The following is a 20,103-nucleotide window of genomic DNA, read 5'->3' on the forward strand; positions in this document are numbered from 1 at the left end:
CGGCTACCTCTCATTTTCTCTCTTTGAAAGAGATTCTTTGAAGCACGGGTGCAAATTGAAACAAAGAAATTTGAATGCAATCCTAGAAACCAGTTTGATTTAGTTAAACTATGTAATTCGAGTTGCTTGCCTGGGATAGTTTTTTAATCGTCTTTTTTTTTAACTTATTTATTTATTTTTTCATATTGGTATATTTTAGCTATTAAAATTAAAATTTTGTTCAGTTATATTTGATAAGATTTTCATTTTAGCATAGTTTCTGAGTTTATTATATCATACATTTAAAAACTAAAAAACATTAAAATATACAACCGGTTCACCAATATAGTACACTGCATATTTGAAATCAGAAGCCATTTCACAAATTGCAATAACAATATTCAACTAGAATATATATGTCTAAGCTGTTTAATACTCGAAAAATGTTGGGACCTAGGACAATGATCCTGTGTTTTTGAGCAAGGGATCGACAATATGGAGAACTTCTGCAGCTGATTTGTCCTCCTTTTTCAGGATCTTCCTTCTCTTCTTCTCAGATTGCGGCGTCTTTTGTTTCAAATCATAGCAAAAGGACCTTAGGGAGGCAGCAAGATGATCATTACGATGCACTGAAACAAAAGTAAGCAATCTCAGGAATACTAACTTCAAATATCATAACTGAGCGTGGGACAGTAATATATAATCGAACTCAGTTTGGTTAGTGTCTAGCTATGGAAGTATATATGGTCTCAGACAATGTAGTTATATGTTTAAATTAATCGACAATCACAGCCAAAAAATATGACACATACAAAATATTGGTTAATTGCAAAGTTGATTTTGAATTTTATTGCACAACACTTCATATAACTTATCAAAATCTTACCAGAAAGAATGACATCTTTTGTGCTTGCTGACTTGCGAGTACCGCCATGCTGAGCAAACAATTCAAGGTCTTTTGCCAACTGTTCTGCTTTTCAAGAAGAATGGTGTTAACCCGTTACTGAAAAGCCGGTGGTCCTATTTGATCAACTTACGAAGTTAACATAGACGTGTCAACTGAGGGATTCTCATATGTAAAATGGAATTCATATGTATCAATACTCATCATTCTTCTAATCCTTTGCTAACTAAGTTGGGAAAAGCTTAAGCTTCTGAACCAAAATTTCCACTCATTTTCTGGGAAAAAATTTAAACTCTTGACATTAACAGGAAAATAAACCGAGTGTTTTGATTACATATAAATACAGAACTCTCCTTGTGAATCCTCCATTGGTTTAAGCTACTTTTGACAAGAGATTGAACAATTGGCAAACTGTGATGAATATCCTTCAGCATAATCATCGAACCATCATAAATAATTTTCAACAAATATTTAGTCCCCAGTGTTTTGGAGATCAATTACAGTCGGGGAAAAGTGAAAATCAGTAATACGGATCCTGATTCGGTCCTGTCAATCCAGGGAATTCTTCAAAACCCATAAAACAGAACATAAATCCAGATGTCAAGAATTATTCCAGTTTTTCCCTGCATTGAATAAAGCCTACTTACAAGACACTTAAAAGAAACAGATATACACTGAAGTACATAAAATTTTCAAAATGAAATTATATCTGCCTTTAGTTAATTTGGGAATGCACAGTCCATATCAATATCAGGCAATGCAAATTCGAAAATTAAAAAAAAAGCATAGAGGTATAGCGTAAGAGTTACGCGCATATTTGAAGGCTAAATCGGATACGCAGGCCATAATCGGTGGAGAAACTTCCATGCCATTTTTCTTTGCTGCAAAAATATTAAACGAAGAAAAAATCGGCAAAAAGAACGATGTCATTGAAGCTAACATTGATAATTATTGTATAAGTCGTTACAGAGTGAATCTGTGCATGGACAATGGAAGTGATTACAGTGATCGAAAAGTAGCAACCTTCGGCTTCGGCAATTGTGATGGTACAGAGTCGGAATCGATCTCGCAGGAGCTGATCAACAGATTCATCTTCTTCCTCTTCTCTTTCAACATCGTTTGTAGCCATTATGCCGCGTTACTTTGTTTCGATTTAAGAACTGAAATCAAATTGTAGGGTTCTGTTGCTTGAATTGGGGGAAGATGAGGGACCATAAATTGTGCGCGGGAAACGGATAAAGACACTCACGTGGATTGGAATTGTATTGCTTGGTATAATTTAATATTGCGTTCGCCTGCCTTGTATTATTTATTTATTTTACATTAATTAAATTATTAAATTAAAATTATTATATTAACTTTTATTAATAATATTATTCATATTTTATTTATTAATAAAAAAACAAAATGATAATTTATCATATTTATATAAAATTTAATCAATCAAATAAAATAAACTATAATCAATCAATCAAATCAAATAATAAATTAACTATCATTTTTTATTTATTTTTATTTACATTACATTACTTATCTATATATTATTTATACTAGTTACGGAGCACACGCGTTGCGTGTGTAATATAATGTATGATATTAAAATTTTGTGCTCCAAAAATGCATGTGAGTGAGCAGCTAGATTTCCAATTGAAGACAAAATGGCAGAAACTGCTCTGAAGGTTTGGCTGCAATGAAGGGGCAAAATTGGAAGAAAATTTTGGTGTCCTCACATCATACCAAAAATAGTTTTTATAAAAATTTTAAGTATTATAATATAGTATACATATCTAATCACTCAAATCAAACTGAACTTAAATGCATATCCTTAAGACCTTAACCATTTATTCAAAAGTATTTTTTTTCATAGTTATTTTTTATATACATGGTTAAAAAATAGATATTTAAATTAATTAAAGTTGGAGATAATCAGTAAATTTACGAACCCTTATGATAAAATATGGAAGTTCATAATAATTTTGAAAAAAAATTGAATTTGCAAATATTTATTATTTCGAACATTGGATGACATATTATTAAAAAAAATTTGTACTAATTATATAAAAAGTATAAAATAATATAATGACAAAAATAACCAAATAAAAAAAACAATTGTATGATACTGTTAGATTTTATTTTTTTAAAAAATAACTCTTTGAGATCGTGTCCAATAGCATCTCCTAAAAATTGGAGATCCTAAACTAATTTTTAGACGAAAGTCTTGTATAACTTTTTTATTGAATAGAATATACATATCACGAATATCTAATTTAATTAACAATCTAATTTAATTAATAGTAGTATTCCGTTGCACGCGTTGCGTGCGTACATTTCATTTTTTTAAAAAAGACAATAAATAATAAATTGTAAAAATTAAAAAATATATATAACGTTTTTCTAAACAAATATTTTATAAAATAAATGTCATATTTGTAAATAAAATAATATCAAAGAGCACAAAGTGACCTTTTAATGGCTAGAAAAGAAAAAAAAAACTTTATAAAATGGACTAAGAGGGCTGAAAATGATGAGCGTCATCATTTTCAGGGTGTTTATTGTTTGGGTGATGTATTGCTATGCGAGATCAAGGTACCATCCTCTCCATTTATCCTTGTTCCTGGATCCTCACCATTTTATCCTTGTTCCTGGTTTATTTGAATGTTCAATGGTATGTCTTGTGCTAAAGCTGGGGTTCATTACTCATGTTAATTGCATGTAATTAACTATAAGAGATGAAAATGGAGAGAGTTATCGTGGATGACAAAGCAGGAATGTGAAATGTTGTAATCAAATGGAGTGGTGTTCTTGCGGCAGGGTGCTTTTGATTAAATATGCGAATTAAGATTCTCTTCGCTATGGATTGATGTTGTCTGATGCTAGAGCTAGGCTTCACCCGAAGCATAAGTGGAGCCTTCGACCAAGTTTGAAGCTAATTTCTTTCACCGTAATTTTGGAGTAGTCTAGAATAGGCGAAAGAGATATAAATGCATCCTCAATGCCTAACTTTTTATCTTTATGTATCTTTTTGTTGGCATATGAAGTCGTTGATCTTGTTTTACGTTTTTAGGATGCCGATTGTGAAATTACGATTCCAGATGGCCACGTAGATGGTGTTGTACCTGTACCTGTACCTGTATCTGTACCTGTACCTGGTAGATTTAAAATTGGGAATTTTGACTCCATTCGGGAATGGTACCTTGAACTTTTATTCTTTTGTCATTTGTTGGGAATTTATACGTTCTTGCTTTAAGTTTGTCTTAGTTGGGAAGTCATACACTCTGATCATTACTGAGGTGAAGTGTCTTTGTAGTGCGTGAGCTCAGATGTTGGATGAATGTTTGGATGTTTCTCATAAATCCTCTTTTATTTTAGTTTAGCATCTTTTTTTAAATCGAAAGATGTTTACATTTTTTTGGTGTGTCTTCATGCACGTGTTGTCTTCTCTCATTGGTTTTTTTTTTTGTTTTGTGGTCAAATGTACAAGCATTCGAAATGCCACCAATGTTTGTGACGTTTCCTCTGACGACGAAGATGATGAGGACGATGATGAGGATGATGAGGAAGATGAGAAGTATTAACTCAGCCGTTCGTCATTGTGGTGGTTTGACTAACAAAATTATGACTCCAAATTCCTGTGATTTTGAAGGGGCTTGACTACTCACAAGAGTTACGATTGAATAGTTATGTAAATTTGTTATACTTAAATGTTCTTATGGTACTAAGTAGTGAGTTCAAACTTCAAACTTTATCAAAGTTGGCTATGAACAAACACAATTCACTATTTTAAACATTTTAATAATTATATAATTTTAAATAGATTGCATTTATTTAAAAACAACTATCAAGTATCATTGGTCTTTTCCTTCCTCTATCGGTCTAGGATTCTTTAATTTCCTTTTTAGTGAAAATTTTCTATATTTTTTCAGCAGTATCTTCTCTCACTGTCATGGAAATTTGAAATGTTGAAATTAACAAAAACTAACTCGAAAGCCAACCGAAAAGTTGTTAATTTGTAAGATTATTCAAATTGATACGTTAGTATGCCAATTATTGTTAGAAATCAATTTATCATCAATTTAATCGTGTTATTTTACTTCCAAACATGTACTTCCAGATTCTTTTCGAATTTAAAGAAATTATCATCATCCAATGTCATCTACAAAGCTTCAAATCAATGTTTCAGTTTTTCTCAATTAAGTATTCTTCATATAAAAAGTTTGTTTTACGAACAATTGTATTTTTCAGGTTGTTTCTACAGGGCCCGAAAATTTTCTTATATGATTTCGCATGCATAATTAAAAAAATGATTAAATTGAAAATTTAGAGAATGAGTTAAATGGCTTTATTTGAATTATGTGAAATAATTTGCATATTTTAAATGTTATTTTTAGCATTTAACCTATAATTATATTATTTATGAAATTTTTAGAAATATTGGTTTCCGATCACGTAGAGTGACCGTGGATGAACGAGATGCAGGATTTTCACCCTAAATATTTATGGGAATTTTATGAGTTTTAAATTATTATTTTAAGTTATTATTTTCAGAAAATATAGTTTTAATATATATATATATGCAATTTTAAAAGCTTTTAGTAGCTTTTAAAATATCCCTAAATTTATATTACGAAATTTCATCTGAAAAATAATAAATTTTATGATAAAATTGACATATTATTTTCTAAAAATCTATTCTAGAAATTTTAGAAATAAATAATAATCTAATCGACCCATTTTCATCACTTTCACGTTTTCTTCATCCCTAATCGACATCGCTTTCATCCTCCCGTTCCTTCATCAGAAAACACACATCACACACAAACACTTTGAAGATTCAACAAAGGTTTACGAGTCGTTCATTTCGGAGATCGACCAACACATCGAAATCACGTTTTTGGCTTAAAAAATTAAAAAGACGCGTTTGAACTCTCTTTTTGGCCACCATTTAAGCCATATAACCTGTCATGAGCATGAAAATTCTGATTTTGCATGTTAGAATCGATTTACATCAAGTTCTTGCTTGTATGTATATGTCACTCACGTTTTTCCTCCTTTTCTTGCATGAATCTTACGTTTTGCTCTCATGGGGTTGGCCAAGGCTGTTGGCTCACGGTTATGGGGTGTCTTAGGGTCTCCTTGGGCTGTCTAATAGGTCGCTCGAGGGTGTCTGAGGCTGGGGCCGAAGCTTGTTCACAGAGACGGACCATAGCAGTGGGCTAGCCCAGGCTAGCCCACTTGCTTATTGGGTGGTTATATATATAAGTTATAATTTATATCTATTATATATCAATATGGATTATGAAATAATATTTGCTAGCCCACAAAAACTAGTTATGAATTAATGGTTGATTTAGAAGAGACTAATCTTGTGATATTAGAATAAATTTTAAAAATTACACCAAACCTTTAAATAAATGTTTGTTAAAGAAATCTAAATATTAAAATACAATATAATACTATTTTTTAAGCATAAATAATCAAATTTAGTTTTTTTTGGTTATTAATAGTGTTAGTGGCATTCAAGAAATTAGAAAAAAAAATTAAAAGCCTTATAATACAATATATATAGGATAGTCCCTTAATTTTTTATCGATACATTTTTTTAATATAAAACTTAGCCTCTCTCGACTCAAATTTCTAGTTCCGTTCCTTCTTTTTAATGAAGGGTGGCAGCAGACGTAGGTTTAGGGTTATGTGGAAGAGGGACTCGGTCTGTGGTTGTGGGGTGAGTTAGGACCTAAGGCTGGTTGGGTTTGGTCTGGAAAGTGGAGCTCCGGTCGAAGCTGGCCGGCCGCATGCCATAATGGCCTGCTGCTCGCGGCCGAGAGGCAAGTTAGAGGGGGTGATCGGGTTTAGGGTTTAGGACGGCCGGGCTTGGGTTTTTCGAGTTTGGGTCTGGTCTAAAATGTTACGGATCAAGTTAGTTGGGTTTGGGTCCATGTTGTGTTAGTTGGGTTCGGGTATTTTATTTTTAAGTTAATTTTTAGTTTAGGTGTTTGCTTAGGTTTGAATTAATTAAATAAATAGGTCACTTGGGATTTATAAATTGAGCTTAAGTAATTATTTAAGTAAGTCAATTAATTTTTATGGACTTAGGGTCCATGGAAATTATCTGGTCAATTTATGTTAAATTGGGCTCATTGGGCCAGTTTAGGTTATGAATGGGCTGGGTTCACTGATGGACTTAAATAATTTATTTGGGCTAGAATTTAAGTTAATGTATTTAAGTTGAGTTATTGGGTCCAATTTAAAAGTTTACGGGCCTAAATCTAAGGAGTCAGCAGCTTGAACCAATCCATGAAAAATGCATGGTCCGTATATATATATATATATATATATATTTTTATAAAAAAATTATCATGCAGAATTTTATGGGTTTTTTTAATATTAATTTTAAAAAATAAATAAATTTCCAAAAAAACTTTAAATAACGAAGGATTGCATAACTACTGCAATCCTAGTCGGCATTCTAGAAGCAAAGCTTCCCGGTCGCCTGCCTCCACAGCAAGACAGGAAGCTCCTAAAGGAGAATTTGGTGTCTTTCTGGTCAGTAATGGAAGACTTGGGGACCTGCAAAAATGCATCCCCAAGTCACTTTCTTTTTCTTTTCTTTTCTTTTGTTTTTTAATTAATTATATAATTAATAAATATTTTTATAAAATCATTATTTATTTATTATTAGATAATCCTTTATATTTTATATAAATTTTGTAAAAATTTGATTTATGTTCGGATCGAGTTCGATTTGAGAAAATTTTTTAATAGTACTTTGCGTCAACCCGACTTGAATATAATCGGTTTAGTTTTTTTTAACCATTAAATTTTTTATTTTCGTTTCCTTAAAATTTTTTTAGTTCGACATCAAATCCGAAATTTAAAATTAAAATTTATGATTTTTTAGAAACAAAATTCTATATTAATAATAAATAAATAAATACTGATTTTATAAAAATATTTATCAATTATATAATTAATTTTAAAAAAATACCTGAATAGATATTCGAATTAACTTCTTTAAGTTTGTTAATAGAACTGAAAGACTTTCACAAATCCAAACAAATTAAAATAAACCAACAACTGCACTAACCAACTTTATAATTAAAAATATAATATAAATAAAAAATAATAAAAAATATGCGTTAACCAATATTTCTATAAATATAAATGATCAAAAATAAATTCATTTAATTGGTTTAATTTTTTTAACCGTTAAATTTTTATTTTTGTTCTTTTTTATTTTTTTTAGTTGAAAATCAAATCCGAAATTTAAAATTAAAATTTTGAATTTTTGAGAAACAAAATTCTATATCAATAATAAAAAAATAATGATTTTATAAAAATACTTATTAATATATGATTAATTAAAAAATACCCAAATATATATTCGAATACGAGGTTTGAATTCTTTAATTTTGCATTTATTCTCCCAATTTTCCTTGAGATATTATTAAGTTTCTCCAATAGAAGTTATTTTAAGCAAAACTTGTTGATTGTTTAAAGATGCAATCTTAGGCCGTGAGTCCATACCGTTCTTTGTTAATCTTTGCAAGCAATTGTATAATTTTATAAGAATTCGATCGTATCTGGGGTTTATGGCCGATCATTTAGTTGAGGTCGATCTAGCGGAATAGTACCCGTTAAAAGTGCTACCATGGGATCAGCACCAAGAATAGCCCGTATCATATTACTGGTAGGACTAAGGTGCATGTGCTCAACAGTGATAGGTGAATGAGACCTATCTAAGAGTGCGCTGGGCTTTCACAACTTGGACAGTGATTAATAACTTTGAAGGTCTTACAGCAATTACAGTACTTGGGGGATTCTTTAGCGCGCGCGCGTAATATGAAAAATTAATTATATAAGTAATCAGGTTTCTTGGTTAACTCTATATTGACCATATAAATGCATATTGCATTCCCATTTGCCCAAGTAACATTATAATGCATGTTGGTACACTTTTTCTTTGTTATTTGACATGATCATGCCTCATATTCAGCATTTGAATTACAATTCTTACCTACGGTTTGTTAAATGTTTTGTTTACATGGCTTAGAGTAATTGCATCATCACATGTTTCAGGTACTTACAGAAAGTTCAAAGAAAAATTGGGACGTCAGCATCCCAGTCATGAGTCTAGCTAAAGTGAACAATCTACAGAATCTACTATATTTTGCCTCTTGATTATTTCATATTTTGACCTTATCATTATAATTTCCTGCTAACAGATTTCAGCCAGCTACATGGAAGACCTTTGTGCAAATATAAAGGTTTGAAAAATCAAATTCTTTGCCTCATCTAATGACAAATTGAAAATCTCTATATGTCCTGATCCGATAGATTTTGTGACTTCTGATTATTTAATTTGTCTTCAAATTTTTCAACACACAACAATTTCTTGAACATGCCATGCACATGAATATTGATGTTTTTTTATCTTCTATTTTCTTTCTGATGATTGAGGTGGGATTCACGGGACAAATCCAACAAAATTTTTAAATGCGCTTGACTTGCATGGAACAAACTTCATGACATGGCCGTTTTATGACAACTGGGCCATTGCATTACCTCTGTTTGTTTTCTGTGACCTTTCGATGCCTTTAAAAAAGAACTGACATTCGATATGTGGATTAGTAATTTTGTACTTGTGGTTTTGATACATCGTAGCACTTAAGATTGCACTGAATTTGACTGATATATATGACTAATTCCTAAAAAAAGAAACACACTTTTAATCACTATCTACAAGCACAACTTTTGTGATGATTGTGTCGACATGAGGTGCCGTTTGGTTTGAATGTTGTGATAAATAATACATAGATAAATAATATCATGTGATAAAAAATAAATAATAAATGATATTTAATATAGTATTATATTTTATTAATAAAAAATTATAGTTTATTTGATTTAATTGATTAAAATTTATATAAAAATATTAAATGACAATTTTGTCTTTGTAACAATAAATAAAATATAAATAATATTATTTATAAGATGCAATACAGTAATTTAAATTAAATGATTTGATTGATGTAAGATAAATTATTAATGATTTTATGGATAAATAATATGACGAAAAGAACTTAAAATTAGATGAAATAAATTATAGACTGGTATCGTGTATCAAACGTTCTCCAACCGTACTCTATTTGCATCCTCCATATAGTGATCCTCCAAATATGGAGGATCACTGTTCATATAGAGTATGAGTTTTGGAGGATGACATATTTACGAAAATGTCATCCTCCAAAATTATTATTTAAACATTTTACATTAAAAAATATTTTTTGGTCCTTGTTTCAAATTATTTTTAGTTTTATATTAAATATTAGTGGGTTAATTGGTCCAAGTTTTATTAATTTGAGTGTTCTTCCATTTTTAATTTGATCCATTTTATTTTTAAAATTAATTTCAGTATTTCACTTTTTTAGTTTAGTCAATTATTATTTTTTCTGTTGGGTGCAATGCAATTATTTTGATGTGTTTGCAATTTAACTACCAAATAAATGTAAATTTTTTTAAAAAAAAAGTCGAGTACACTTTAATTTTTTTAATATGTTTAACAATATAATACATAGTTATTAATATATATATATGTTGTAAAAGAAAAAAAATGGAGTATTTGGTAATATTTAGATGATATGAGTTGGAGAAGTTTTTTTGAAAATAAAGATCAATGTTGTTTAGGCCATCTTCAACCCATATCCTCTAAATTTCATCATTTATCCTCTAAAATAGAGATCACGGGCCATCTCCAACCCATATCCTCTAAATTTCATCATTTATCTTAGAGGATAAATGATGAAATTTAGAGGATATGGGTTGGAGATGGCCTAAACACGTGATCTTTATTTTAAAGAATAAATGATGAAATTTAGAGGATATGGGTTGGAGATGGCCTAAACAACAAGTGTCCGGGCCAAGAGGACGTCTAGTACATCCCGCGGAATTGTTGGTGGAGCTCGCACCTATGGAAATTCGAACATTTATCATCGACTTCAATTCTAGAGTTTTCCTGTACTGAGAGTTGAGAGGTATTTGACTTGGCTCTGCTCATCAATTTGGAAAACACTAAAAGCTGGTTTTTGTCATAAATATTTCGGAAATTGTCCCTATAATAAAACTTTCGATGTCGCTGCGGTGCTACTAGATGGTTTGAAAAGGATTAAAGTGACGTGAAATCACACCATCTTGTGATAATAAACCGAGCCAAAAAGTTATGTTATTTGTATTTTATGTATGTTATATATTATATTAAATGTTTTCTATTTTATTGTACCGTGATCGTTAGATAGATTCCTCCTATCCATTGTGATCGTTAGATAGATTTCTCATATGCATTGTGATAAAAATTTATGAATCATATCTATTGACTAGATATAATTAGCATTAAAAAAAACAAAACAAAACACATTTTTCACTCCCCAATTCCGATGGCAGGAAAAGCTTGCGCATGCCAACAACCATGATAATGTAAAAATCGGAAGTGTCGATACTGGCTTTAGGACAGACTATCCCAAAGCCAAGATCATGGTCCGGATCATCTTTACGAATCAAATTAATTGATTTACGAGGAGATCCGGACGGTCCAATTGCCCTTTGGGCAGTATGGACAGGGTCGTCAAAACCATCATTATAGAGCCTCTAACTTTGTTGTTTTTATATTAAAATAGTGCAACGTTTAAATTGAGGTCTCTTGTAGCACATGAGGAATTTTTTTTTTTTTTTTGGTTAAAAAATTAGTAACGGGCCTTAAAGGAGAACATATATCTATTCTATATTTTGCATTGGGGCCTTATACGAACCCTTTTCAGGATCTTTGGTGTAATCAAATTTAAAAAACCGAAAATACCCATATCAAATTTTAAAAAAAAATTATTATTTGTTTAAAAATATTGGAAAAAATTATTTTAGTAAATTTTTAACTTATCTAAAGCTAACATGTCTTATCTACATTAAAAAATCTTTTAAATTTATAAAAAAATATTTATTTATATTTACATATCTGTATTATTAAATTTTTACATATTACTTATAATAAAAAATAAGAAAAAATAATTGATCAAAAATGACAAAAGTTAGAGATTGTTAGGATCGGTTGAAAGTCTAGAGGGGGGGTGAATATACTTTAAAAGAGTTTAGTTATGTAAAATAAAACTCGATCGATTTAAGAATGAGTTCAAGGCTTATCTTAGTGTCGAATGTATTTTGACAAACAAAAAGTGTGCGAAAAAATGTAAAGCTACAGATTTAAACACTCAGGGTAAAACAGTTTTGGTAAAATAGTTTAGGGGTAGATGTGAAAATGATAGGTAAACTGAAATAACATAAATTGTTTATGGATGTTCGGAGATTTCAAATACTCCTACGTCACCCATTCTTCCACCTCGGAAGGTTATCACTAGAAAACTTTGATTTATACAAGTAATTTGCACAAATCCAATCCGGTTTAGGACTTAAACATGCCTAAACAAGAACTCCTAGTATCACACCTTGATTTCAGTCCTAGACTGATCTTACAGTAGAATAAATACAACTCGAAATTTTTTACACAAAGATTGACCCTTCAGTGGCCAGGATAATGCTTTGAGTGTTTGTGCTTTTCGAGTCTCTTGATCAAATATTGAGCGTAAGATGCTTTTTTGTTCTTGAAGCAAAGGCAGAGATATCAGAATGTTCCTTATGCTCTTGAATTTGATCGTGATCTCTATTTATACCATTTGGATCTCCAACGGTCATAAGTTTGAATTGTCCTTCTGATGGAATTTGAATTATTCCCGTTGGATTTGTCATTATCATCAATGATTTTTGGAGCCGACATTCTCTTGGCATCGCGTCACTAACTTCTGCAGAGATGTCAGAGTACGGTCGATCTTATCCAGAAAAGGTATGGTAATTTTGACGCAATCAGTTTGACACAGGTAAACTGATGAATTCAGTTCGGTAGGGTAGACTACTTTGTTTATGAGTAAGGAGGGACTGATGGATTCAGTTTAGCACGGTAAACTGAATTATGTTCCTTTTGTCTTGACCGCTTATGATTCAGCCTTGTGTTTCAGTTTAGCACTGTAAACTATTTCTGTAGGTCATCATAACGTTATCAACTTTTGTATATCAGTTTAGCCTTCCGTAAATGCTTAAGTGGTTTGACTTTGTTTTGCAAACATCAAAACTAGATTTCCCAACAATTTCCCCCTTTTTGATGTTTATCAAAACATTTTAGTTTGTGATATCATAAACATATATATGTCGTCATTGTCATCATCATAAACTGATATATATGTTTGTCATAAGAACAACTAATATATATATATATATATATATATATATATCAAGATTAATCACGGTAAAAGAACTCTTTTCCATCTTGTTGATAAACTGAGAAGTACCGAATCTTGAAGGAGATATACAATAGTAGATATCATAAAGGTATTGATATGATAAAAGTAAACTATCGTCGATCAGAAGATGATTTGTGAAACGTCGAAGGACGAGTTGTTTGATGAGCTGCTGTGGTAGGACGTTGTTGAGATTGAGATTCATATTGAACTCGCAAGATATTCTGTGATAAGCTAGCCAGCGAGGTCAGTTGCCAAGAAATTCCTTGATAATTGGATTGAACTGAAGTATGAAAGGTTTGAACAAATCCATTCAAGTTGTCAACTTTTTTCTCCAAATACTGATGAGAGTTTTGCAGCTGAGACAATGAGCTAGTTGATTGATTTGAATCTGCTAGGAGTTTATCCAGTAGTGCAAGCTTGTCTTGAAGTTTTCCGAGCTCAGCATTCATCGATTGTCTCAAGAAAGAGATGTTGTTGTTTGTAGTTTGTTGATTTTCTTTAAGACTGGTGACAGTTTTGGACATATCATAAACTTAGTTCTCAATCTAAAAGAGCGTTTGATACCAATCATCTTCGGCTGTGGTAGTGGGAGATGGAAGTCCTTTGTCAGTGAATGAGAGATTTTCTTTGGTAAAATCTTGTTTTTGTCCTTTAGGAGTAGATGAAGGAGTAGTTGTGAGCGATTCAACCTTTTATTTACCCTTGTCCTGAAGAGATGAAGATTCAGGAGCTGTGTGAACAATCATTGCTAGAGTGTGAGGTAAAGTCTCAGTCTCAATAGCTTTGATAGGAGGTGATGCATCTTTGAAGATATGTTCAATTGGGGAAGATTCATGCATTGGTTCTTGCAGCTCTTTTTCTTCAAGAGGATTTGGAGGGACTAAGGAGTCATCAAATAAAGTTTTTGAAGGTGCTTCTTCAATAACAGACTTGGTAGGAGGAGATGGAGTATCCTCAGTCTGTGTGACGTCCTTTGTCTCAGTCAAAAGAGGTTCGATGGGTGTTAAAAAAGATGACTCATTGACCTGAAGCAAGCGAGGTTCCGAGATATCTGTCTGAGATAAGGTGAAAAACTCGTCTGTTTGATTATGAATTGGAGAAATTGGTATGTCCATGATGATTTGCTGAGGTTCTTCAAGTTCTTTTTGAAGAATCATGGAAGACACAACTTCTTCTGTAGATGGTGCTGAGAACACAGGAGTTGAGTGATCCTTTGCTTCAATGTGAGAGATAACATCATCAACATTCATGAGTTGAAGCTCACGAAGAGCTTTGTCAGAATTGGAAGGATGTAGTTGCTGTTCAATGGTTGTATTTGGAGCAACTGAAGTTTCCCTTTGAATTTTGATGAAGAATGTGATTTGAGTTTCTTCCAATCAAAGGGTGCTAGAATTTCCAATGTTTGATCAGTCTCTCAGAATTTTACTTCTGATTGTATATTGATGAGATAAATCTGCAGTTGAGTGAATATGACTCTGTCTTCATAAGAAGTTCTAACATGTGGATCATAATTACTTTGAAATTCATCAACAATTTCTCTCAGCTTCTTTATCCGTAAGAGATCATAGAAGTAATTTCTTCTCATCAAAGCGTCTTGAATATTGGCAGTCTTTGACTACTCTTAGCACAATCTCTTCGGTTTTGACAAATTTAGATAGCTCAGCTTTCTTGGTGAAGATCCTAGCCAATGAAGAGGTCCTGTATTGATGCCAAGTGTCAAATATTTCAGCAGTGCGCTTCACAGCATATTCAAGTACTTCATCCATGGTTAAGTCAATTTGTAGTTGAATATCATTTGATGGTCTATCAGGATATGAGGATGATGCTATTTGTGAACTCTCTGCTATCAAGTCCAAGCCTGAGTGAGTGTATTTCACAATTTGTTTTGATGATAAACCACCGATTGGAAGTGCAGGACTCATGACTACTATAGGAGAGATAAACTGTAGAGTAGCTTTCTGAGTCTTAACAATTGTTCCCAAGTCTTCAGGTGCAGGAATTTCCAAAGATGGTTGAAGACTCTGAAGTGGTTCAATTATCATAGGTTATTTTCCTTTTGGATTAGTTTTGGTTTCAACTACCTCAGCTGTTTTATCAACACGGTGAGTAACTTCAGTTGAGGTCAAACCAGTTGACTTAGGAACCACGGAAATAATCAGTTTGGATGGGGAAGTCACAGTCTTTGCTTGCAAAGTTCTTGTTCGCTTGGTTTGAAGCAATTTAACTACTTCTTCACTGTCAGTCTCATCACTATCATGAATGACAAGATTTCTTTTCTTTTTGATTAACTTCTTCGTTGGGGTCTTCTGTTCTTTTGCGATTATTGAATCTGCGGAGTCTTTAGATTGAAAACTTGAGAGATAATCAAGATTCAAAATTTTAAATTTGTGCAGTTGAGAAGAAGCTTGAACGGTAACTCCGAGAGTTTCAAGAAGTTGGCTGAAGAATATATCCATAATATTGCATGGTAGGTGTCATCATTTGAACGAAAACATTGAATAGAATGTTACTCCAATTGATCTTGACACCTTTCATGATAGTCGTCATCACTTTAAACTTCCCAACAGTTAACCTAGCGAAAGATCCTCTTTTATCCAGAATACTTTTGACAACAATGTCAGCTAGCATTTGATATTCAGGTTTAATGTTTCTTTTGAGTCCAGATAGAGAAATTGGTTGACTGGAGCTTGAAAACAGACTTTGCATCTCAGTAATATCAGTGGTTGAGATAATGTTGAAATCAGTGTTACCTGAAGTAGGTAAACTGAAAGTGCTGGCAAAGAAAGCTTCATTGATCTGAATTGTATGTCCTCCAAGAGAAATCAACAAAATTCCATCATCGCCGAGCTTACATTGATGATATAGAGAAAGAAGATCGTTTTGATAGATATTCAAATTTTTGATATCCAAAAATTTGTGAAGCCCAGATTTTTCTAAAGCAGTGCAGACCTTGGATATTTCTAGTTTGTCCATTCCATATAGGGATTCAAAATCAATGGCAAGAGCATTGAGAATGTAAACTGCAAATGAAGAAGCCATCGAGAGTATTTCTCATGAAGATTTCATCAAGGAAAAGATTGCTCGTTTGCGAGCAAAGCTGATCCGAATGCAGTTTAGGATTCCAAAAGCTTTTAACCCTGATGAGGTACGTCGTTTGGAGAAGGACAAGCAGGTACTAGGAATAAATAACTCTGCATATGTCCTTGGTCGTGAAGGCATACGACTCCTGCTTTTGAAGAAAAAGTTAAGGGTGGTAACCCTTTTCCATGGCCTGGAGGAGATGGAAGATGGTCCGTTGAAGGAGCATCTACGCCTTTTAAAAATGGCTGTGGAAATAGAAATTGATGTTGTAAAAGGAGTTTATAAATAAAATAAGTTATTTTGTTTGAGTATGAAGTTTATATGTCTTTTTATATCGTTTGATGCGATTAAGTTTTGCCAAGAAACATATTAAAATTCCCCCTTAATATATGTTTTGACTCAAAATAAATATTTTAACCATTTAAAGTATCGACAAAAAAAATAATTCAGTTTAGGTCAAGCTAAACTGTTTAGACAAGCTGCAAAGAAGAGACAAAATTTAATTCTAACTTAATTCAATAAGTCCTAAAATATTTCGAAAGTAAGAAAACTTAGACTCAAGAAGTGGTTTTGTGAAAATGTCTGTTGTATGTTGCTCTGTTGAAATGTGCTCAATTCGGATCTTCTTCTTGAGTGCATGATCTCGGATAAAGTGATGTCTAACTTCGATATGCTTCGTTCTAGAATGAAGAATGAGATTGTAAGTAATTGCAATTATGCTGGTATTATCACAGAATATTGGTGATTCCTGTTCTTCAATTCCATAATCTCGCAACTGTTGTTGAATCCATAGCAGTTGAGCACAACAACTTCCTGCGACTAAATATTCAGCTTCTGTTGTGGATATGGTAATGGATGTCTGTTTCTTGCTAAACCATGAAATCAGTCTATCTCCAAGGAATTGACATGATCCACTAGTACTTTTTCGATCCAGTTTACATCCAGCATAATCAGCATCTGAGTATCCAACTAGATTGAAGGAGTTGTGCTTGGCGTACCATAGACCAACATTTTGAGTTCCCTTTAGATATCTCAGTATCCGCTTTCCAGCTATGAAGTGGGATTGTTTAGGAGATGATTGGAATCTTTCACATAAGCAAACTGCAAAAACAATGTCAGGTCTACTGGCTGTTAAATAGAGCAATGACCCTATTAGACCTCGATACATTGTAGCATCAACTGATATTCCCCCGTCGTCCTTGTCAAGTTTGATTGATGCACCCATGGGAGTTGTTGCAACTGTGCAGTTTTCCATACCAAACTTTTTGATCAATTCTTTGGTGTACTTAGTTTGTCTTATGAATGTTCCACTTTCCATTTGTCGAACTTGTAATCCAAGAAAGAAGTTCAGTTCACCCATCATGCTCATCTCGAATTTTTTCTGCATTAGCTTTGAAAATCTAGTGCATAATTTGGGGTTAGTTGACCCAAAGATAATATCATCAACGTATATTTGAACTAATACAGTGTGATCCCCTTTCGTATTTATTTGAACAACGTTTTATCAACTGTGCCTATAGTAAATTCGTGTTCAAGAAGAAATTTGGTTAGAGTGTCATACCAAGCTCTAGGAGCCTGTTTCAATCCATGAAGAGCTTTATTTAAATGATACACATAATCTGGGAAATGATGATTTGTAAATCTTGGTGGTTGTTCAACAAATACTTCATCTTGAAGTTTTTGAATGAAGCATACGTAAGGAATATTCTTATTGCTTCCAGTCTAGCTACTGGTGCATAAGTTTCGTCATAGTCAATTTCTTCTTCTTTTCTGTATCCTTGAGCTACTAATCTTGCTTTATTTCTAACCACAGTTCCTTCTTCATTAAGCTTATTTCTAAAAACCCATCGAGTGCCAATGACTGATTGATGTATCGGTCTTGGAACAAGATCCCAGACTGCATTTCTAGTAAACTGATTTAGTTTTTCTTGCATTGCCTCTATCCAACAACTGTCAGCCAATGCTTCCTCAATTTTCTTTGGCTCTTCTTGGGATATGAAGGCTGCGGGAAGAAGTTCTTTAATCATTTGTCCTCGAGTCCTTAGAGGTACTAGAGGATTACTAACAACGGAACTGAGTGGATGCTTTTTGGACCATTTCAGTCGAGTATTAAACTGATTTTCACTAATCACTTGTTCTTCTGGATTTTGACTAGATGTGTTGTTTTGGTCAAGCTCTGTAGCTTGAATGCGAGTGTGATCATCGTGTGTCTCATTAGGCCATTCTTCAACATTCTCAATTGAGTGAGTTTGATGTATGTCAACTGGTTGATCAATGTTGTGATCTTCATTTATAGGGTCCATAAATTCCGGTTCAGGAGATTGAGGTGTTCTTATGGGTGGTGATACCTCGTTTCACTTTCATCTTGATCATCATTGTCTAACTGTATTTTCTGAAATAGATCTGAGAGTCGATGAGTATTAGTTGTAACATTAGTATTGAGATCTTCATCAAAGACAACATGGATTGATTCTTCAACATTTAGAGTTCTTTTGTTGAAGAATATATAAGCTTTACTGATTGATGAATATCCCAGAAAAATTCCTTCATCCGACTTTGCGTCAAATGCAGTCATATGATTTTTACCATTGTTGTGAATGAAACATTTACTCCCGAAGATTTTAAAGTATGAAACATTAGGTTTTCTGTCATTCCAGATCTCATATGGAGTTTTAAAAAAGTTCTTACATATCATTGATCTGTTCTGATTGTAGCAAGCAGTGTTTACAGCTTCTGCCCAAAATTTTTGAGAATTTTGGAGTCAACTAACATGGTTCTTGCAGCTTCTTTTAGAGTACGATTTTTCCTTTCTGCTACACCATTTTGTTGTGATGTTTTAGCTGCTGAGAATTCATGTTTGATTCCATAATGCTCTAAAAAGGAGGATAAAGTATGATTGACAAATTCAATTCCTCTGTCACTCCTGATTCTGTCAATCTTACTTGATTTTTCATTAAATAATCTTTTAAAAAATTTTATGAGTTGAGAAGCAGTTTGGTCTTTTGATTTTAAGAAAATGACCCAGGTAAATCGTGAGTAATCATCAATGATGACATGTAACGTCCGGAAATTTGCTACGTAAATCCGCATTCATAACTAAGAGATTTAATAAGTTTAAAATAATGTAAAAATGTGTTAAATTATTTTTATGAGTGATTATTTAAATTATGTGATTTATTTTCATGTTTTAAATATTTTTTTCGGCATTTAAATTTGTTTTCTGTGGTTTATGAATTTATTTGAGAAAATTTATTTTATGATCGCGTAGGCGGGACCGTGGACGGACGAGATGTTTGTTTTCACCCAAAATATTTTCGGAGATTTTTAAGAGCCTTAAAATATTATTTTAAGGTATAATTTGAAGAAAATTATGGTATTTATATATATGTATATTTAGATGTCCGTTTTTACCCAAAATAAATCATTTTAATGACTTTTATTAAGTTTTAAAAATCACCTATTTTATTATTTCGGGATTTTTAAGTTTTTCGCAAATTATCATGTATTTTTTAGTTTAAATTTTAGTAATTATCTACCCAAAGTATTTATTTAAATATTTAACCTAGACTACCCAAATATTATCCTAAGATTTTCTACCCTATCTCACGCCTCAACTCCCTAGCCGCCTCCCTCAACCTTTCTCCATCATCTTCATCGTTCCAGCAAGATTTTCACAGCCCCGTAGCCGAGCTTTTAAGATTTTATATTGGTTGGAGATCTGTTCGTCCTGGAGAGCCGTACGACGCGACATAAACGTTATTTCTTGCAAATATTCATCAAGGCACGTCTCGAATCCATTCT

The 20,103-nt window shown here is 32.4% G+C and overlaps 1 protein-coding gene across 1 annotated transcript; it reads right to left on the reverse strand.

Annotated features, from left to right (window-relative positions):
• Window positions 1-317: 317 nt before the first annotated feature.
• On the reverse strand, window positions 318-2,137 carry LOC140884981 (protein MHF1 homolog). Its single transcript, XM_073291890.1, has 4 exons — window positions 1,907-2,137; window positions 1,693-1,764; window positions 866-949; window positions 318-608 (listed from the first exon to the last, which is right to left on the reverse strand). The coding sequence occupies exons 1-4, from the start codon at window positions 2,010-2,012 to the stop codon at window positions 433-435; spliced, it is 438 nt and encodes a 145-aa protein (XP_073147991.1). The 5' UTR covers window positions 2,013-2,137; the 3' UTR covers window positions 318-432.
• Between the last annotated feature and the right edge of the window lie 17,966 nt (window positions 2,138-20,103).

This window comes from Henckelia pumila, chromosome 2 (genome assembly GCF_033568475.1).
Source record: "Henckelia pumila isolate YLH828 chromosome 2, ASM3356847v2, whole genome shotgun sequence".
NCBI lineage: Eukaryota > Viridiplantae > Streptophyta > Magnoliopsida > Lamiales > Gesneriaceae > Henckelia > Henckelia pumila.